This window comes from Crotalus tigris, unplaced genomic scaffold, assembly GCF_016545835.1.
Source record: "Crotalus tigris isolate CLP2741 ecotype Arizona unplaced genomic scaffold, ASM1654583v1 scf7180000024291.2576520, whole genome shotgun sequence".
In the NCBI taxonomy this organism is placed as follows: Eukaryota; Metazoa; Chordata; class Lepidosauria; order Squamata; family Viperidae; genus Crotalus; species Crotalus tigris.
The window spans coordinates 533759-556758 of NW_024100464.1; the positions used below are offsets into that span (position 1 = coordinate 533759).

The following is a 23000-nucleotide window of genomic DNA, read 5'->3' on the forward strand; positions in this document are numbered from 1 at the left end:
GTTGCTATTGGTCACTTTCAGGATTAAGACTAAGATTAAGATTAAGAGCCTATTTGTATTTGTTGATAGGCATTAATGAAGAGATAATACATATTTCTGTAGAGATTACTGTTTTATCATTTTTGCGGGAGTTACAGGAAGATAATTTAAATTCTAACATGAAACATCTGCCGGGATGACTTGAAACTAATTCTACAAATGATTGGCAAATATAAACAAAGTTTATCTAGAAATATTTTAATTGAAAATGTTCCTTCTTTTCAGCTGTATTTTATTTTATTTTTTAACAGAGCCCTTTTGTTTGGCAAATTATCCTTCTGCCTTTCATAGTGTGATGTTCAATCCAGTGGAGCCCAGATTACTGGCCACAGCCAACTCAAAAGAAGGTGTTGGGCTATGGGATATTCGAAAACCTCAAAGGTAAAGAGTAACATGCTTTCTTAGGCATTGTTTAAAGAAATTGGAAAGAGAAATCAAAGTGGAACTTGTAATCTGATAAGAATTTGGTTATCTTTAAAATTTCCTTGGTAAAATTTTCTCTATATATCATATAATATATAGAAAAAGCTTGTAGTGAACATTCTGCTTGGATACTGATAAACTGCATCTCTTTATCCAGATTATTTAAACAAACTTCTCCGTTTGAAATGAAAATACCTGGCTTCTGCTCAATCTATATTGGGTTTTCAGAGTTTCAGGAATGGATTCTATTACTTGATTACTTAAATTTCCTTTAGTGCACTTCTAACCTCTACCAATATGGATACAATAGGCCATTTATATCATTTTCTATAAATCATTTTTACATTGTATATTAAACATGCTGTTACATGATTGGTTGTTTATGCTCCAATTATTACTTCTCATGAAGCTTAATTTACTCAATGTGTATTTCATATGTTTTTCAATTCATTTGATATCAAACAACAGAAGGACCTACAGATTATCTACCAGAATTGCCTACAATACTTAGAGCTTGCTAGAAGTACATCCTACCTTAGTTTTGAATGCTGCAAATGAAGAAGATATCACTAAGCATTCTGTCATTTCATATTGGTGAAACATATTATTTAGAACACATGTCTCACAATGCAGAGTAGCATGAATAAACCATATCTCTTCAAATTGTCCTAGCATTTGTATCATTTAAATGGCTTGTGCAGCTGCATTGAAGACTGTCTTAGCATATGAGTGCATGCATAACCACATTCCTTTCTTTCTGGTACTTCCTTTGCCTTGCTATATAGTAAAATTGGGGTGCTGATAGTGATTGCAACTTTAAATAAATTCTTTCTTATCTTATCCTGGACTTGCTTGGATATATACGTCAAATAAAATTGTGGTTAAGTCTTGCTTCAAGCGTATATATGGTTGCAGTTAAATTGGGCCTCTGAAAGCCTCTTCCCTCTTATGTCAATCGAGAATGATCAAAATTATTAGTTTTAACTAAAAACATATAGACTCATTTTCTCCTTCTCCACTTATATTCCTAAACTGTCAAGATAGTATTGGCCATAACAGTGTTGAAAGAATGCTGAGTAAATAATTGTAAGCAGTTAATTGTATGGAACCATACAATTTAGTTGCATATTTGTGCATGTTTTTACTGCAGGTCAGTATTTGACAGCTTGTATTTGCATTTACTATTGTAAGTACTATAGTATAAAATTGTATCTTCCTGGGCAAAGTCTGTTGTGGTGAATGAGGCAATGTCTTGCTATATTATCTGGGATTCTTTTTTGGCCTGCAGATTCTGAAGAAATTGATAAAGTGGACTTTTAAGAGAGCTAATTTCAATAAACTTAGAGAGGGCTTGGGAAGGATTCTATGTTTGAGAATCCTCAAGGGGGAAAAAACTCAAGAAGCTTGGGAAATTTTGAAAAGTGAGATAATAAAAGCCCAGTCTAGCACAACACCAACAAAGAGGAAAAATAACAGCTCTCAAAAGAAACCAGCATGGCTGCATAAAGAACTCTCTGATAAACTGAAAGATAAAAAGGACAAGTATAGAAAGTGGAAAGTGGGGCACATAACTAAGCCAGAATATCAGCAAATAGCCCGAACCTGCAAAGATGAAGTGAGGAAAGCTAAGGCTCAAAATGAACTAAGGCTTGCGACCAAAGTCAAAAATAACAAAAAAGCTTCTTTCAACATGTAAAAAACAAGAAAAAAGTGAAGGAAATGATTGGTCCATTAGTGGGTGAAAGTGGCAAGAAGATGACAAGCAACAGGGAGAAAGCAGAACTATTTAACTCATTTTTTGCGTCTGTCTTTACACAAAGGGAAAAACAGACCAACCTACCAAAAATAGTGCCATAGAAAACAGAATAGAAACACAAGTTAAGATAGGCAAGAAAATGGTAAGTGAGTACCTGTCCAGCCTAGACAAGTTCAAATCACCAGGACCAGATAGATTACACCCCCAAGGTTCTCAAGGAACTGGCAGATGTGATCTCAGAACCATTGAACTATATTTTTCAAAGATCCTGGAACACTGGGGAACTACCGGAGGATTGGAAAAGAGCTGATGTAGTTCCCATCTTCAAAAAAGGTAAAAAATGGACCCAGGAAATTACAGACCTATCAACTTGACCTCAATACCTGGGAAGATTCTGGAAAAATCAAACAACAAATCAGCGAACACCTACAGGCAAACAAAGTCATTACTAAAAGCCAACACGGTTTGTCAAAAACAGATCATGCCAGACAAATCGTAATGCATTCTTTGACCAAGTGACAAAATTAGTGGATCAGAGGAATGCTGTGGATATAATTTGCTTCGACTTCAGTAAGACATTTGATAAAGTAGATCACAACCTACTACTTGATAAGATAGAAAAATGTGGGTTAGACAGCATCGCTACTAGATGGATCTGTAGCTGGTTGACCGGCCGTATTCAGCGTGTGGTTCTCAATGGAACCGCATCTACATGGAGGGAAGTGTGTAGTGGGGTGGCCCAGGGCTCTGTTCTGGGCCCAGTGCTCTTCAACACCTTCATCAACGCCTTGGACGAGGGGATAGATGGGGAACTCATCAAATTTGCAGATGACACCAAGCTGGCAGGAATAGCCAACACTCCAGAAGACAGGCTTAAGATACAGGAGATCTGGACAGACTTGAACACTGGGCATTATTTAACAAAATGAAATTCAATGGTGAAAAAAGTAAGGTTCTACATTTAGGCAAGAAAAACCAAATGTACAGGTATAGTATAGGGGGTACCTTGCTCAATAGTAGTAACTGTGAGAGGGACCTCAGAGTCCTAGTGGACAATCACTTAAATATGAGCCAGCAGTGTGCTGCAGCTGCCAAAAAGGCCAACACAGTGCTAGGCTGCATTAACAGAGGGATAGAATCTAGATCACATGAAATATTAATACCACTTTACAATGCCTTGGTAAGGCCACACTTGGAATACTGCATCCAGTTTTGGTCACCGCAATGTAAAAAAGATGTTGAGACTCTAGAAAGAGTACAGAGAAGAGTAACAAAGATGATTAGGGGATTGGAGGCTAAAGCATATAAGGAACGGCTGCTGGAATTGGGTATGTCTAGTTTAACGAAGAGAAGGACGAGGGGGGACATGATAGCAGTGTTCCAATATCTCAGGGGCTGCCACAAAGAAGAGGGAGTCAAGCTATTTTCCAAGCGCCTGAAGGCAGGACAAGAAGCAACGGATGGAAACTAATCAAGGAGAGAAGCAACCTAGAACTAAGGAGAAACTTCCTGACAGTTAGAACAATTAACCAGTGGAACAACCTGCCTCCAGAAGCGGTGAATGCTCCAACACTGGAAGTTTTTAAGAAGAGACTGGACAGCCATTTGTCTGAAATGGTATAGGGTTTCCTGCCTGAGCAGGGGGTTGGACTAGATGACCTCCAAGGTCCATTCCAACTTTATTATATTATTATTATTATTATTATTATTATTATTATTATTATTATTTATGGATCATCGCACAGTCAGCCAGATGTTCAGACTGGATTTGGCATTTTGTCTACCTATCGAGTCCTTACCCAGGACCTGGGATAGGCAGATGTGGATGTTTGATGGTATTACAGGTATCGTCGCAGGATGGAAGCAGTTCCTAGTAAGGCCGCCTTTTGCAATTGACTAATAGCGAATTTGTCAATGCCAATGGTGTTCAAGTGGTGCTCCAGTTGTTTTGGGATTGCACCCAAGGAGCCTATTACTATTGGTACTACCCTTGCTTGCTTTTGCCACAGTCTTTCTATTTCTATTTGTAGGTCTTTGTATTTTGTTATCTTCTCCAGTTCTTTCTCTTCTATTCTGCTGTCTCCAGGCACTGCCACGTCCACTATCCAGACTTTTTTGTCTTTCTTATCGACAATTGTTAAGTCTGGGGTGTTATGTTGCAGGTGCTTGTCTGTTTGAATTCTGAAGTCCCAGAGCAGTTTAATTTTATCATTTTCTATGACTTTCTCTATTTTATGATCCCACCAGTTTTTGCTTACAGGCAAATGATATTTTTTGCAGATCTTCCAATGCACCATTGTTGCTACTTTGTCATGCCGCTGCTTGTAATCAGTTTGTGCAATCTTCTTGCAACAGCTTACCAGGTGGTCCACTGTTTCTTCAGCTTCTTTGCATAGGCGGCACTTACTGTCTGTTGCTGTCTTCTCAATTTTGACTTTATATGCATTTGTCCTTAAGGCTTGGTCTTGTGCAGCCAGAATTAGTCCCTCGGTCTCTTTCTTCAATTTTCCTGCTCTTAGCCATTGCCAGGTCTTATTATTATCTGCTTTCCCAGCTATTTTTTTAATGTATTGGCCATGTAGTGCTTTGTCTTCCCATGCCTCTATTCTGTTCTTCATTTGGTCTTTCTTGTAGGCCAGTTTGGTCTCTCCAGTAGTCAGTAAGCCTTCCTGATATACTAATTTCAGTGCATCTTCATCATTGTTCTTCAGATATTCTTCCAAAGCCATTTTTTCTTCTTCAACCATCTGATGTTATTATTATTATTATTATTATTATTATTATTATTATTATTATTATTATCTTTGTATTTTGTTATCTTCTCCAGTTCTTTCTCTTCTATTCTGCTATTATTATTATTATTATTATTATCATTATTATTATTATTACTACTACTACTACTACTACTATCTCCAAGCTGTCTCAAATAGCATGTGAACTCAGTCATGCCCATTCTTGGCTCTTTAATCTTTCATTCTCCTAAATTTGGGAGGTACTTAACGTTTCTCTCTTGGGGGGATTGATGCCAACAGTCTTGAAAGAGGGTCTTCCTAGGTCTGACTGTTTTTGGCAACTATTGCCTTATGACTTAGAGAAAGTTATTGAGACTATGTGTAGAACTGTGAAGCGTGCTAGAAGTAGATTATCCAGACCCTTTCCAGTGAAGATTCAGAACTGGCCATGGATTTTTTTTATAAATCATCACTCTCCCATGTGAAATCTGACTGGGCGGTGGTATGCACCTCCTTATCCAAATTTCTTCTGGATACCTGCAAGGAGTAGAAATTCAAGACACTGTTCTGCAGTGGTTCAATTCCTTACCCATTGAGCACTTACTGTTAGGACTGGGGGAAATGGGAAGTTAAGAGAGAAAAAGGATACTTTTATTAAGATATTCAATTTATTCCTTAAAATCTTGACACACATAAACACATTTGGGTTCTGGCCTCTCTACCTTTGAAATACAAATTTAACATGATGCTGTTTTCTGAGAATATAGGAAACTATTATCATAGTTGACCATATCCCAGCTTCTGCATGATTTCTCTCAGAAGACAGAGAAAGCAATTATGGGATTTTTCAGCCATTGACAAAAAAAAAAAGTTGTCTGAATATCCTGTGGTTATATGATAAGGTAATCTTTAAAGAGTACTATGAGTCTTGTTTGCTAGAAGATACTGGCTGTTACCCTTCAGAATTGCTAGAGTGTTTACATCACCTTATGACTTTTTGTGTTTCAGTTATCTTGGCAATGGTTTGAGATAAGATTGGATTCCAGCCATCATGTGACTTTTTGAAAGACTCCAGGAAATCATCCCCTAAAGATCCCTTTTTTTATAATTACTAATCATGGAGGAACATGTGTTTACAGATGATATAGTTTTAATCAGTGGTGGGATTCAAATATGTGAACAACCAGTTCTCTATGTGGATGCCACATAGGGTGCAGTACTGCAGGCCACTTTAGCTGACTGTGTTCAGCAGGTCAGCGGTTCAAATCTCACCGGCTCAAGATTGACTCAGCCTTCCATCCTTCCGGGGTAGGTAAAATGAGGACCCAGATTGTTGGGGGCAATGTAAATATATATATACATTGCTTACTGGTGTACACCGCTTAGAGAGTGCTTGCACTTAAAGCGGTATATAAGTCTCATAAATAAATAAATAAATTCTGGGCCTGGGCAACAAAAAATTAGCTACCGGTTCTGCTGAAATGCTGAATCCCACCACTGGCTTTAATTCATTTCATTAGGAATGGAAAATAAATATTATAGAATATATATGCTTATTCATGCAGAAGACCTATGTAGTCACTGAATCACATACAATAATACAATAATCAATTGTATACAATAACATAGCATTGCACTGTAACTTTCCATAAAGTTGTCTCTGTTCTTAACACTGTTTATCAAATTACCTTGCAATATCCGTCTCCCTTTTCTCCCTTTTATTTTACATTAAAACTAGGTGTTTGGAGAAATTGTTTAGTTGGACTTAATGGAGATATTGCTACATGACAGGATACAATATTATAACTTTTGGATTTTCTCAGCTTGGCCAAGAATTACTTTTTTGCTCATTAGTTATATTGCTATATACATTCTTGTTGCAGTAATAAAAATATCACAATTTGTAATGATGGCAGGTTTTTTCATTATATATAATGACTTTTATGTTCATAGTCTTTAGCACTAGATATTCTTTGTCCTTCTTTCCACCCAAAGGTTATGATTTTCTATAACCATTGGCTAGCATGCAGCTAATTTAGCTATGACTGTGACTTACCAAGATATCCAGACTGAATAACATAATGAAAGCAACTGAAGAGATTTCATGTCACAATCTCTTTGCCCTTTGTTAGTAGTGTTTTGTTTTTGTGAGCTTCCAATAAGCAATCCAGATGATGCCACTTGCCAAAATAAGATAACTTTTTATCTTTTTTCTTGGAAATGAAGCCATTGATTCTTGAACACAAGAATTGTCATTTGTTTCCACAAGCTATTGGTAAAAACTATTTTGACATAACAAAGCTATTCTTGCATTTAAAGTTATATTGTTTCAGTTTTTTTAATTTACTGCCTGAATGCCCAATGACTTTTTAAGGCCTATCCTTTCTGCTTTCCAAAAGGCTTTTAGAGGCTTAAATTTGTATAACAGATTGCTTTATGTAATAATAGCAACACAACTGTGTTTTCCTCCAGTTTTTGTATAGCAATAACCCGAGTGTATCTTCTTTATACCTGTGTAGCAGGTCACACTATAAAGGTGTTTGTGTGTGTTTCCCGTTTCTACAAAGAAATTATTTCCTGCCCAAAGACAAGTTTAATGCATGAAGCAGATCAGTAGTATAATTGAAAGATTTCAATAGATTATGCAGGGGAGAAAAAAAATCATGAAGCAACCAGTGAAATAAACAATCAACTAAGGTTGATTCATGTTTTTATTGAGAACATAAATATTGGATTTGAGCTTTTTTATTCTGCTCTGACCCTCAGCCACTGTGCATTTTAATATGAAGACCTTTATGACATAAACATCTTAGAAGATTTCATATACTGTATTCATGCAGCCTTTGGCCCAAAACTAGATTTTTTTTTAGTTAAACAGAATGTGGTAAATACGAAATGTACCAAATAAAGGCAGCAAGTAAACTTAGCAAACAAATTATCTTATTCCTAAAGATTTACTTTTTCTGTCTAAAATCTTACATTTAAGTTTTTAAAATGTTATTACATTTAAGGCAAAAATCTTAAATTGACTTCTTTGGGAGAGAGCCTTATTCAACACTGATTATCTTTGAAGAAACATGCATGGAAGTGATCTCTTAGATCCAAACATTATCTGTGTTTTACTGGAGGGAAACAAGGTTAAATCGGTACTTATTTTCAGGGATTGTGCGCTGTAGCCAGAATCCCCAACCCCAGCTTAGCAGTCAGTAAAAGAAATTGGTTAAAATCAGCCTCCTCCCTTTGACTTCTATGCCATTAGACTCACCTGAAATAAGGTTGTAAAATATATACCACTCACTTGAAATGTGTTCCAAATGTTTTTGCTAAAGTAATTCTAATTCAAATGTCTTATTGGATAGGATATCTGAGGGATATCTGGCTACAGTATCCAAATTATTATGATGTTGTTACAAAATAGCACATTCAGACACTCGGCCATCCTTGAACTCTAATGCTAATGATAACAGAGACCACCTTGGCGACCTTGACTTGTGGCAGCTCATTTTCATTCATTTTTGTCTCCTGTTTCCTAGTTCCTTGCTCCGATATGGTGGGAATCTGTCACTTCAGAGTGCCATGAGTGTGAGATTTAACAGCAATGGAACGCAGCTGCTTGCTCTCAGGCGTCGGTTGCCACCAGTCCTTTATGACATCCATTCCCGGCTGCCTGTCTTCCAGTTTGACAACCAGGGTTATTTTAACTCTTGTACCATGAAAAGCTGCTGTTTTGCAGGAGATCGTGATCAGGTAAGGAGCATTAATTCCTAAAATCCATGAGTTATACAGAGAGGCATTTTAAGATATTTTAAGACTGCTTGAGAATATAGTGCAGAACACTGTAAGATGTAAGAACACTGTAAGATTCCTTGTGTGTAAAGCAACAAATCTAGATCAATATAAATAATTTTTAGTGACATAGTTCTCACAACGTGCTAAATCATATTGTGGTTAGTCCTCCACATAAATTAAATAGTAATTAATGATGAACATCTTAGTTACTATTTATAACTGTGACTTGTTGAGTCTCTGCTTTAAAGCTGCTGCAGATGCAGTGTTTCTCCTGTTTTTATCCCTTTTTCTATCCATAGTGGGTAAGGAAGTGAAAAGAGGTACAGGAGTGCTGTAAGAAATACACATGCATAGGTAATATATATAGCTGTATATGGGGCTCTATGTTTGTGCATGTATGTGTAATTAATATATAAATTAATATGAAAGTGAGTTATTTTACCTGAGATGTCTAGAAATACAATAAGATATTATATTCATTTATTTGGAATAAGTAAAAAGGAGTCCCTGCAGATTTTACTCCGCTAGTCATTGCTGACTCTAGGCCAGTAGTTCTCAACCTGTGGGTCGGGACCCCATTTGGGGTCGAACGACCATTTCACAAGGGTCGCCAAACAAGGTTGTCCACCATTTTTCCCCCTTTTCTTTGGCCACGCCCCTGGCACCCGGTGATGTATAAGTGGTTGGGGGTCACCACAACGTGGGGAACTGTATTATGGGGTCGCGGCATTAGAAAGGTTGAGAACCACTGCTCTAGGTTCATCTCCGTTTCAAGGGCCATTGAGCCAGTGCTATCCGAAGATGCTCCTGTGATCATGTGGCCAGCATGACATCATGGAGCACTGTTACCTTTCCACAGAAGTGTACCTATTTATCTATTCACATTTGCATGCTTTTTTTGAATCTCCTAGGTTGGCAGGAGGTAGGGCAGTGTTTCCCAAACTTGACAATTTTAAGGGATGAGGACTTCAACTCCCAGAATTCCACAGCCAGCAACGCTGGCTGTGGAATTCTGGGAGTTGAAGTCCTCATGCCTTAAAATTGTCAAGTTTGGGAAACACTGAGGTAGGGCAAAGATAGCTGCTCACCCCATCACATGATGCTTGGGTCTCGAACCTGGACTGTGGCTTTCACCGACAAGCCCAGCATCTTAATCACTGAGCCATCACACCACCCTTATTAATTGATAAGCAATATCCCCTTATTTGTGATACTGGTTATCAAATATTCCATGACCTATATTTGAATTGTGACTTAATCTCAGGTTATAACACTCAACCATTTTGGCCCAGGATTAAAAAAATGATGCCTCCTTACTATTGGGAGATGAACTGAACTACATAACATGGATGGGAAACAGGAGGAGAAGGAAATAAATTCTGATAGTGCTGGCTGCTGCTCTCACCTTGCATATTGTAGCAAGCATACGTTGGTTGAAAAAAATTGATGTGAAACCATATTTGCTTTCTACATGTGTCACTAATTTCCTAAACCAATTTACTCTTTGTTGCTGAGACGATAATACCTTTTCCAGACAAGAATTTACTTTGAATTGTTATACCGTATTTGTTTAAATTTTATAGCGGATCCACATAACAATGCCACCATCTATTTGTAATTCTCCTATTTTTTCCTCTATAATTGCTTTGTTTTTTTCTTCTTGGTCAAATCATTTTCCCCCCAAAGAATCAAGGAATAGTAACAAGTCTCCACAGATGTGTCAGTCTAATAATATCTGACTTTATTGTCATGTGAGCAACCAGATTTTAAAATCTCAGAGCACTTTCAGATTCTGGTGTGTGTGTGTGTGTGTGTGTGTGTGTGTGTGTGTGCGCGCGCAGTACTATTGCCATTGTTTTTCTTCTTCTGGTCAATTCTCCGAGTCTGCCTCGACAAATCTCTTTAGTTTTCTTGGCAAGGTTTTTCAGAAGTGGTTTGCCAGTCACCTTCTTCCTCCTGAGAAAAGGTGACTAGCCCAAGGTCACCCACTGGCTTTTTAGCTGTTTTCTTGCCATATGTAAATCAATTTAAATAATAAATTATTAAATGTTACATATGATGGAATATCTCTTAGATGAAAAAGAACTATAGTGCCATTACCTTATCATATAATATGTGCATTCATAAAATTGTGAGGAGCCACAATTTTTGTATTTTTCACAAGATAGTTGGTCAAAAAATCCTATATATTATTGTTATTTAATTAGTAACACAAACACACACACACAAACACACACACACACACACACACACACATATATATATGCAGGAAGTTTTTCAGACAGATGTCTAATTGATTACACCTTGACATTTTTTAACTGCTATACTGCAGTTTTACTTTTTACAATCTCTTTTGCCTTGCAGCCTCCAACTAGGGGCGTTAAGCAGGCTCAAGTCGCAACTGCGAAACATTACAAATCCAAATTTATATATAAAATTAGTAACATGATATATATTGTAAAATATTTTTAAAGGATGATAAAATTGGTACCTCTAAAAATATATAGTGAAAGATAGAAGGGTCGAATTATAGGCATTTGTGGGATGTAGACACAAAAACTGACACAGGGTGGTGGTTGTGGGAAAATTAGGAGGAGGAAGGTGTGTTGGATATGTTCGCCGCCTTGAGTTATTTCTGAAAATAATAAAGGTAGGAAAAATAATAATAATATGGAGAGTAAGTTTCAGTTCTACTTGAATTATGCTGCAAAAAACAGTGATATGCGGGAGTGCCATACCCTATCTGTCTGTAAGTCCCTGGTCACAAAATCTGGTGGGTGACTTTTTCAAGCGAGGGTTAATATATGCTGTATATGACTGGGTATTTTTGTTTTGCTTTGCTTTATCAGACTTGGGGCATATCTCAGACATTACATCACCACCCAAACCCCTTTGTTGACTTTATTCTGGTACAAGAGAACTTCAGGAATGCAGCAGTCATTGGTAGCATTCCCAGTAGAAATTCCTGCATTTCTGATGTGTGCTATATGCTGAAAAGCCATTTAGCTGTTTCTACATTCATTCTCCACAGGGGTCCTAGAAATAGTTGTGTCTAAAAGAACGTGTCTTATCACTTTGATACTTAAAAATAATTGCGAAAACTTATGTTGTACCTAATTAAGATTTAGTCAGGATTTGTGTATGTATATGTGGTTCCCCCCATTTCCTGCCGTTAGTATTTTATTGAAAAATGCCGAAATGTCTCTGTGTTGACAGTAGAGGGCAGAAATGGGCTATTAGTAGATATTGGAAAGATAGATTAGTAATCTACAATTAATATTTTATTTAATGGAAAAATGTAATGCCTATAATGAACAGTTATGTATAATAATATATGGATTTGGATATGTTATTAGTTCTAGTATTGATGAACTTTATAAGGTTGAAGCAGTTTCCTAAGGGTCCTAGGACTTATTACTTATTTTTTTTAATTTTTTTATTTATAAATTGTTAAGTACGAATATTGTTAGTCCAGATTCTTTAGAGGAAGGAGAAAAATAATGAAAATATTATTCTTATCATTTAAATATATCACTAAATATATGAAGTAAAACTGAGACGCTGATTAAAGGGAAAACTGGCTGTTGCAAGGTTATTGAAAGTCCATTCAAATGATCATATTGAGGACACTTCGCTCATTATTGATTTGGTTGAGGTAGAAATTGCAAAAATTTAAGGATACTTAATAACAGAGACAGCAGCCTGTACTTCAGTGGTTAAATAAATACTAAAAAACTTCATTGGTCATAAAACTACTGTACACTAGGAAATCTAAACACAGGTCGGAACAGAATAGATAACTTGACTTAAGCCACTTTTTTACTTTGCTTTTAGCTTTCATTTAGCTTAGCTATCTGTCTTGGATGTACTGTAGCTCTGATACACACATTCTTCAAGCAGAAGTCCCATATTTTAAAGGTGCCATGTGTTCATTTGTTGCCTTGTTTAATCTATCCTTTGCTGTCCACCTGACAAGATCACAGGATCTGAACTGTCTCTTTTCTTGTAAGCTAGCCATCAGGAACTCTTAAACAGGATGCTAAAAATGGTTCCTGTTTTGGATGCAAATTTACCTAATGTCACAGCAAACTTTTGATTTTTAGTTTAGCTGCTGGTGTTGCTAGGAAGAATGAAGATGGCTAAAAATAGACTAAATGCAAAAGCTCATAGCAAATTACAAATTGCTACAATTCTGGTTTAGCATGACATGTGCAGTGCAGTTTATACATATATCAGTTTTTCAGTTTTGGAGGAGAGGATGGCATTAGGACATTTGGGATTCTCCCTCTCTCTCCCTCTCTCTCTCTCTCTCTCTCTCTCTCTTTCTCTCTGCGTGCGTATGCGTGTGTGTGTGTTTGTGTGTGTGTGTGTTTGTGTGTATGTGTCTATTAACACCAACAATCCCCATAAACTTTATTTTAAAAGGGATTGCAAAACAGTGGGATCTTTCATTAAGAAAGAGCTAACATGAATAGAAATTTGGGGGGGGGGGAATAAAAGAAAGATAGTTGTCCATAGAATGTTTAATTAACTTTTATAATTAAATATACTTCAGCATCTTTATTTTTGCCTTTCTTCTCAAGAACTCTGTTAATAATCTTGACTTTAGTATGGCAGCCTTTAGTTACCTTGGAATCTTGCAGAAAATCCTCCATTCTGGGCTAACTTTCACAGAAAAAGAAATCAGGAAAATCGTGGCCACAGAAAAAATGAATTATTTTTTTGTTGCTTGGGGTGAGGAGCATAGTTCTATTCTACATTCCATAAAAATGAAGGAAATGGAAAAATGACAGGAGGCTGAATTTTTCCTTAAGCAGATAAAATGTAGAAAAACACTGTTATAAGGTCATACTACTCTGACTACTTCTCCCCATATTCTAGCTTGCATAAGATGCTAGTATGAAATTACTTTGGGGACAGAGGTGGGAAGGAGCCGTAAGGTATCCCGTGCAACTGCCGTAGGATGGCTAATTCTAAACATTTGAGACATGTTTATTGTTCTGGGATTGATGTTTCATGCCACAGTTATTAACCACGCCTGGGAATTTCTTCCATCTAAGGCAAACTTCTGAATCAGCAGCTGGTCATCTGGAAGCCAAGCCAATTCTTCCCTCCACCCACGGCCTGTTTTTTTTTTTTCCCCCAGCTAATCATTTATGAAGAACGATTGCTTAAGAATTTTGCTCAGAAACAATTTTGGGATATTTTTAATCGGTCCAGTGTTTGAATTCACAACTTTACACATATGCTAAGGGTAGCAGAAAAACGGTTACTTATCTCACATTGCTAAAATGGGCATACTTTTGAACTTTGGTTGTTCCAAAAAGGCTCAACTGGAAGAGTGACTATTGGTTGTAGATAGCATGTGATCTGTTTGTTTTATCAGCTTCTCTTCCTACTCATTTTTCTTCAGGCACAATTCCAAGTGCTATCTCTTCCTTGAGAATTTGCCTGGATTTGAATACCCTTGGGAGACATTAATTTATGTTACACTACAATTAGTGGCATGTTTGTAAAACTTTGGGAAAGAGTCTTCGTGATTGGTGTCCTCAGTGTACCTTGTCACCCTAAGTCAGAGTTTCTCAACATTAGCAACTTACAGATATGTGGACTTCAACTCTCAAAATTCCCTACCTGGCATGCTGGCTGGGGAATTTTGAAAGCTGAAGTCCACATGTCTTAAAATTACCGAAGCTGAGAAACTCTGGTCTAGCTATAGTTCACTCTCTGCCACCAAATTCTGGACATTATTACAAAAAAATATCTTGGTAGCATTACTCCAAAGTTACTTTAGGGCTGTTTATCCAATATGCCACTTACCTAGTTTTTCTAATACTTCTAAAAATATTCCTCTTACAGGAAAATCTAAAGTTCTACTTCAAAGAGAATAATCAGTATGTTTAATAAATCTAATAAAAGTGGAGACAGTCTTGGCTTTAAATTTTGACAATGTCTGGGGTAAAAAATATTTTTTCCAGAGAGGAATAGCAGATGGAATTAAGTACTATAACTCTATATTAAATTACTGTTTAATACTATTTAATCTTCTGTTGAAGCAATAAATATCTAGTATGCTAGCAGCTTCATAGTTCTGCAATGTTTGCAAATTTTTCATCTGTAAGTGCAATTGTGCATTTCTTTTCTTTTTTTTCCCCTTTTAAGTAGACCAGTAATTTAGTTTAAAGAAATTATGGGTATCAAGGACCTGATAACTTTTTATTCAGAGAATGTACTGAATGAGAGAATTTGGGAGAAAGCTCTGCATAAAAATTAAAGACATCCCAATTTTTTTAAACAACAGACTACATTGGTTTTACGACACTAGTACTATTTTTATATTTTGTAAGATTTATAAGTTATTCAAAAATATGTAAAATTTGTTTGCACCAGTTATAGCTTGTAAACACTAGAATATTTCAAAATGTTGAAAACAGAAGAAGTCAGTCTCCAGTGTTGCTGAGCAGACATGCCATCCAAATAATTGCTTACTTAGAATTGCTTATATTCTAAGTAAGGCTTCACCATTGTAGAAACAATCATATTTTTTTGTTGTTTTATTGGCTTGGGCCAATAGTAACTTTACCAATATGGATGGAAACATGAAGGATATGTCAAGTCCACCACTAAGCACCTTATAGCATTATTGACTATAATACTGATATCCCATGAGAAATGTGCTTCTGGCTATTATGTAACACAGTGTGAAATTCTGAAATAGAATAGAATAATAACTTTATTGTCACTTTGAATGTACACTAATCAGCATACATTAAAATGAAATTTCGTTGCATTCAGTTCTCAAAGGGTCACCACTTCCGATATACACTACATACATATGACAAAAATAAATAAATAAATACAGAATTATGCATATACCCACATATATTATATGACACAAAGAAACAACATTCTAGATCGGGTTATGTATACATGTGAATGGCAAGAAAAACAAATCTTGCGCGTTTACCAAACAGATGGCATAGGAAACAAAACTATTATAGAATCGGGTAGTCCTGCTGTATATGATTTCTCTTACATTCTATAATATAGTCGTGATGGGTTGTAAAATACATTGTGATAACCCTATTTTGGTAAAATAAAATGATTCCAGCAATTGAGAAATTATATATATCATTATGTAATTTCGATGTAATACAAGAAACAATAGGAAGTTGTTTTTCAGAGACTTCATGGCCTGTCAGATCATTAGACCACCTAACGCAGTAATCAATCTAACTGTAGTTGAAAATTATAGGCACTGTTCTTAACCTTGCCCTCAAGCAAGGAGTCTTCTTAAGACAAAATATTTATTCTGTCACTGACTTATAGATCTTCCTGGGAATTCTTTTATAAATGAGGTAATAGAATTATATAAATGTAACCTGTAGCATATAAAAAGTTCTTGTACAAGTAAAGGTATGGTAAAGAATACCCAAAATAGAATAAATATATTTAGGGAGGCGTTCTCATTATTTCATTGGCACTTCTAAATCAATGTTTATATGTAGAATTGTAATCCTTTTATAGGTAACTAGTCTTCATGCTTTCAGCATTTAATCTGTCATAATCCTAATAATATTAATTGACCAAAGCACAGAACGTGCATTAGCCATGTTATCCAATTAAATTATATTATTCTTTTGCATGTAGTTTAATGGTCCTTTTCTTGTAACTTATAATATTTTGGTTTCTAATAGTATATCCTCTCAGGATCAGATGACTTCAATTTATACATGTGGAGAATTCCTCCAGATCCTGAAGCTGGTGAGTGTATGGAATCTGCTGAACTTAATTCCCAATAAGAAATGTAAGGAATGTTGTATTTTGGAATTAATGCAGAACATGAAGGATTGATAAGAAAATTATCCAGGTGGGAATAATTTATTAATCTAAAATGTAATAACAGGGAAGGAGTTCCTTTAAAAGTCATATAGGGTAGGGCTTTTCAACCTTCTCACAGATTGTACCAATTTTAGGATATGGCAATATTCGAGTTCCACCTAGCAAAGTGTCAAAAACTTGATGACTCAAAAGAAGTCCTGTTCAAAGTTGCAATTGCACTGAAATGATTTATGACCATTTTTCACACTTACGATCATTGCAGCATGCCCAGGGTCGTGTTTATATTTATATTTGAATGCTTGGCAACTGATTCATATTTATGATGGTCACAGTGTCCCAGAGTCATGTGATCCCCTTTTGCAATCTTTTGACAAGCAAAGTCAATGGCAGGGCTGCTGGTGGCCAAGTGCTAAGGCGGGACTTCCTTCCCTCCCTCCCTCCCTTCCTCCCTGCCTCCTTCTTTCTCATTCCCATCTCCTTCTAAAGGAAGAATTTGACCCCCCCCCAATATTTTCCCTCTTCCATATATTCATCAAACAAAGAAAAGCCTCCAGAGACAGAAAAGACAAACCGCTGAGGGAACTAGCTTAAAAAGGCGCATTCCCTTTTAAGAATTAGCTACTGGCTAGAAAGGAAAGTTGAGCTGGCAGCTGGCACTTAAGGAAGAAAAAAAATATAGTAAGTACTGGCTGCTGGTTAAGGCAGCCTCCCCAAATGGCTCCATTCATAAGTAAAGGAAAGCTACAGGCAAAATCCATTCAGGAGAAAAATATTTCAAAATCCCTTGCAGCAAAACTTACAGCTAACAGTAGCAGATCAATAGAAGCTAACATGAGACATTAGCCATCTGCCTAGAAATTGCCAAACACTCCTTAAGAACACAAAGCCCACATTGCACAAATCCAGAACTTCAAAGTCACAAAAGCACATAAGAATCCTTCCACTCTCCACCTTCCTCCCTCCCTCCATGCCTCACCTCCAGCCGATGCTGCCTTTCTTCATTCCTCATGGAGGGCAACCCCTCTCCTGCTGCATTTCTTGCCTGTTTGTTGCTTCCAATACAGGTGGCTGCCACAGAAGTTGTAGATCGGCTCATGGCCGGCCTGCTTGATCTCCTCTCCTCTCCCCCACCCTCCTCCTTCTTTCCCTTTGGTGCAGCTAGAGCTGACTCCATCTCCTCCCAAGGCTGCCTCTTTTTTTTCTCTCTCCCTCTCCCGCCCAGACTGCCTCCTTTTATAGCCCCTCCTGTCTCCGCCCCCTCCTCCTCCTTTCTCATCCAGAAGTGAGTCGGAAGAGAGCCTGGGGCCTTTGCCTCACTCCAGTCACTCTGCAGCTCCGGAGGACTCTCTCACAGTAAGTCCTGTGCTGCACTGGTTCGTTCCCTCCCACACTACACTTGGCTGGGCAGGGCTGCGTACCACCTGCCACGTGCAAAGTACCACAGGTGGTACGCGTACCGCTGGTTGAAGAGCCCTGATATAGGGTATTTTACTTTCCTTGGTAAACCTTAGTAAATAAATTTTCACTTCCGTAGTCAGAATAGCACATCTACAATCTGCAGTTTGTTTGGACTTGTTTTTGTTCTAACAAGTTCTTAATCTACTGTTAAACATCAGTTAAGCCAAATGGGTTGTCCCATTTGATATTCTTTTTGTACTCTGAGGAAGCAACATGACTAATAATATCCAGGATAGTTTTGAGATAAAAATCCAGCACTCCCCTGGGGCATTGAAGCTTTATGTTTTCCTTTGAGCAGACTGATCAAATAATATTATGTCATGCTTAACCACAAATGTTCTGGATTTGTGGCAGCAACTTTTTTTAAAAAAAACTTGAAGTTAGTAATTTTTTTATGGTCAAGAACTTCTACTTACATTTTCTTTTGCTAACTATTTGCATAAATATAAATTTAGAAGGATATACAATATCTCTCATACTATTGAAGATTTTGATCAGGTGACCTATACTGATGCAGACCATTGCTGCAATCATTCAGGGCTTTTGTTTTCCATTCTTCTGTTATTGAAAGAAGATTAATACAATTAATACAATTCTTCAGAATTGCAGAGGATATTTCCATATAGAGCACTGTTCTGGGTAATGCAGGATGTATCGCTATTTTAGTACCTACTTGTTGCATTTGTATCTCTTTGGATTTTCTTTTGTGCCATTGTTTCCATACCTTTTGCTTGCTGATGTTCCATATTTATAAATAATCCCAGATGTTTTGTAGTCTGCTTTGTGAATTTAAGTTTCAAACTGTGTTAAAAAGTCTTCTCAGTTTCAACCTCTTAATTTGAACTATTGACAGAAATATGCTATGCCCTATTGTGGCCTCATTTATTAAACTAATCAACATTCTGGAACTTATTTTAATTTCTTTCTGAAGTATTTTTCTTCTCTTCCTTCTCTTCTGTTTTGTCAGAAACAGCAAAGATTAAAGGGCAGTTTTCACATGATTCCAAAGTGACTGCTACGTGCGTCAAACAATTTATTATGATGGCTCTTGGGGTCCTAAATTGTTAGACTGCTGTTTGCTTTTAATGCATAGTATTAAAATGCAGTATTCTGATGTTCAGAACTTTTTTCATTGCTTAACTAGATAGTGTTAAAACCATGCTGTAAACTAGGAAGACATTCATCCTTTCTGTAAATACAGCTAGTCCTTGACTTGCAGCAGTTCATTTAGTGATCATTCAAAGTTACAACACAATTGGAAAAAGTGACTTATGACCATTTTTCACAGTTACAGCCTTTGCAGCATTCCCATGATCATGTGATTAAGATTCAGAGGCTTGGAAACTGGTTCATATTTTTGACCACTTTTGTGTCCCACGGCCATGTCATCAACTTTTGTGACCTTCTGACAAGCAAAGTCAATGGGGAAACTGGATTCATTTAACAACGAGTTACTAACTTATCAACTGCAGTGATTCACTTAACTACTGAGGCAAGAAAGGTCATAAAATGGGGCAAAACTCACTTAACAAATGTCCCACTTAACAACAGAAATTTTGGGCTCAATTGTGGTTGTAGGTCGAGAGCTACCTGTAGTAAGTTGAAAATGAGTTGTTTGTTCTTAGCTGAATTTGCATCATGTTCTTTACTAAAAAAAAATCCTGTCTTTCAACTGTAAAGACAATATACATAATTATAGATTGTATCTATGCACAGATTTAGGTCAAGAAATCACACAAATGTATTAGAAAAAAAAAGTCTTGTTTTGTAGACTAAAAATGACATACACATGGAGGCTGAGCTTTTCTATTGGAAAATGTATCCATAAAGACTCTCCACTTACTTTTTATTCCATAATAGAAGCTCTCCACTGCTGATACTCACCTGTTACACATGGAAGACAAAAAACAGGATTTGCACAGTCACTAACAATAATAGCTATATACAGGAATGACAATTGAATAGTAGGAGGGAATATCTTGAACGTTCATCACTTGAAAAATAATAAAGGCAGGATAATTTTTTTTAAAAAAAATAGAATATACAAAAGTACAAAGTAGTCTCAATAAAACCTGGGGAGCACTAACTTTTAAGGGAATAGTGGAATACCAGACAGGTAACTACTTTACAATGAAAAGAATAGATACATTAGATCCTATAAAACCTACTAATTAATTAAATCATATAAGATTAAGCAATGTACAATTGAAAAAAACAGAGAGTGTCAAGAGCTGGGGAAATCAGGAAATTCAGGCAGTTCAAATGAGTGCAAAGATTTATTGCAAGCTTAAGCTCTCTACAAGAATCTGAACTACTAACGGTCAAGAGAAATTAGTGGGAGTTAAGAATAGAAAGGAATTCCAGGTGAGCTGGATTTAGATCTCTTGTGGGCATGCAGGGTCTCATGACTGATGACATGTTTGACCCCTCCCTCAGGCTCAGCCTGGTCATCTCCTATAGAAAGGCCTGTCAGGAAGCAATAAGTCCCCAGTCAATAAGGAGTATCTCTATTCCTATTCTCAAACCTTCATTCATTCATTATTTGCACCTCCTGCTTATTTTTTGATTTCAACAGTATCTTTTTCTAAAACCATGTTCTCAACAATAGGGGGGGCTAGCATATTTACTCATTCCCCCCTTCCTATGACAACAGCATGTACTTTTGGGTTCTCAGCATCAAGAGCAGGGCAGCCTCTTCCCTGTCTGGCAGTGACTTATGTTTGTCTGTCTCTTTGTCTCTTTGATACCAAATCTAAAACAATCTTTGCATGTAACACAATGTTAGCTTAGATTATAACAGCTTTTATTTTACATATAGAATGAAATTATCTATTCAAGTAGGTAAACGTGACCCTTGTCAAAGGTTGTTGTATACTGTCATTATGCATTTATGTAATTTAACAAATTACACATATCTACTGTCTCATTTCTCTTGACTAAACTGCTGGTGGTGCTGGTTCTGAATATTTCCAAAGGATAATAATATGGGGGCACTGAGGCAGAATATTCCACTAGCAATACAATCAAGCCAATTTATATAAAGTCACCCAATTCTGCCTTTTTTTTCTTTCCAGGTGGAATTGGCAGAGTGGTTAATGGAGCCTTTATGGTGCTGAAAGGCCACCGTTCAATTGTCAACCAAGTCCGATTTAACCCTCACACTTACATGATCTGCTCTTCTGGTGTGGAAAAAATTATAAAGGTGAGTTTTTTCTCCATGGTCAGGATTTTTAGTTTTTATTTAAAAATTGGTGAAGCTTTACGTAGCAGGAGAGACATGTTACGGGACCTGTCTACAAAAGAGTGTTATCTGGTGGATCCCAGAAAGAGAGCCTTTTCTTCCATGGCATCCACCCTATGGAATATCGTTCCCCTGGACCAGGAGAATGTACTTGGTGTAATACAGGAGTTCTAACCTGGGCTCCATGGATAGGTTCAGGGGATTCATGAACGTAGATGGGAAAAAATTGCAACTTTGTTTTTGCTAACCTCTGACTAAAATTTAGCTTTTCATTCAATAATATATACCAGCAAGAAAGTAATTTATGGCTTCTAGACTCCAAAAATGTTTGTGGATTTCAAATAATACTTAAATTATTATACCTTTAAAAGGTTAATATCTTGTTTTTGATTTAACTGGTTAATAAAAAGCACAGATTACTATATTACTTATTTGTTATTTGGGAATAGAATGGAATGGAATAGAAAACTTTATTTGGCCAAGTGTGATTAGACACACAAGGAATGTGTCTCTGGTGCAGAAGCTCTCAGTGTACATGCAGAGCAACAGAATAATCATCATCATCAGAATGATGCCAATAGGTGGGGGGGGGAGTAAAGATAGTAAGGATAAATGATAATACTATAGCCATACTACATGGATAAGTAGACATAGACATTAGACAGTACTGTGAGAATTAGGAGTTCAGCAAATTGATGGCACGAGGAAAAAAACTGTCCCTGTGTCTAGTTATTTTGGCATGCAGTGCCCTGTAGCATTGTCCCAGGAGAAGGATTTGAAACAGTTTATGTCCATGATGTGAGGGGGCCATAGATATCTTCTCAGATATCTTCTTGTGTGGTTCAGATATTTATTTATTTTATTTATTAATAAAATTTGTATGCTGCCCAATCTTCTGAACCACACAAAATGCAGGTCTTCCATGGAAGGCAGGCTGGTTGCAATAGTTCTTTCTGCAGTCTTAACTATCCATTGGAGTCTGTACCTGTCCTGTTTGATTGCTGTACCAAATCAGACACTTATAAAAGTACAAATGACAGTCTCAATAATTCTTCTGTATCAACAGCTCGTGGGGCAGTATGAGTTGACGCAGGAAGAACATTCTTTGTTTTGCCTTTTTAATGATGGTTCTAATATTAAGTATTCATTTCAAGTCCTGGGAGATTATAGAACCCAAAAACCTGAAGAACTTTACTGCTGTTTTGTATTTGAGCACAACTGGTTTCCTAGATAAAACTATATATAATACATTTTATGTGTTTAAATCCATTTTTCTCAGGAGAAGTCAGTAGGTTTCACCAGACCCTCACCCTTTTGTCCATGTTACAAAAAAGTTAAAAACTAGTGCGCAAAAAAACCCTCACCTACTGCTTTTGTTGCAGCCTATCACTATTTGGGGGCTGTTCTCAATCTGTTAGATAATTATTTTGAAAAGGGAATTTCTTTAGGTTCCCAGCATATATCTGATGAAACATAGCTATGTTTCTGATTTATAAACCAATCAAACGTGTGAAAGAAACACTATAATAATAAAAACTTTATTGTCATTTTTAAGACAAAATAACCCAACTACTAGTGGCTCTCAAATTTCTATACCAATCTAGTTTAACACAGGGAAGTGCGGCCTACTCTTTTATAACTTCTCCATCACCTAAAGTCCAAAGATGAATCTCCCACCTTCTGGATTTTTTTTAATGTTACATATATATCCCACTTCTTA

General features: G+C 36.7%; 1 protein-coding gene across 1 annotated transcript in view; it reads left to right on the forward strand.

The window, feature by feature from the left end:
- Positions 1-23000, forward strand: part of DCAF5 (DDB1 and CUL4 associated factor 5) — a 42058-nt gene that overhangs the window by 13263 nt on the left and 5795 nt on the right. Inside the window, exons 5-8 of the mRNA XM_039323987.1 lie at positions 291-420; positions 8484-8697; positions 16437-16503; positions 21114-21241. Coding sequence (XP_039179921.1) covers positions 291-420; positions 8484-8697; positions 16437-16503; positions 21114-21241 — 539 coding nt within the window. The remainder of the gene's footprint in view (positions 1-290; positions 421-8483; positions 8698-16436; positions 16504-21113; positions 21242-23000) is intronic.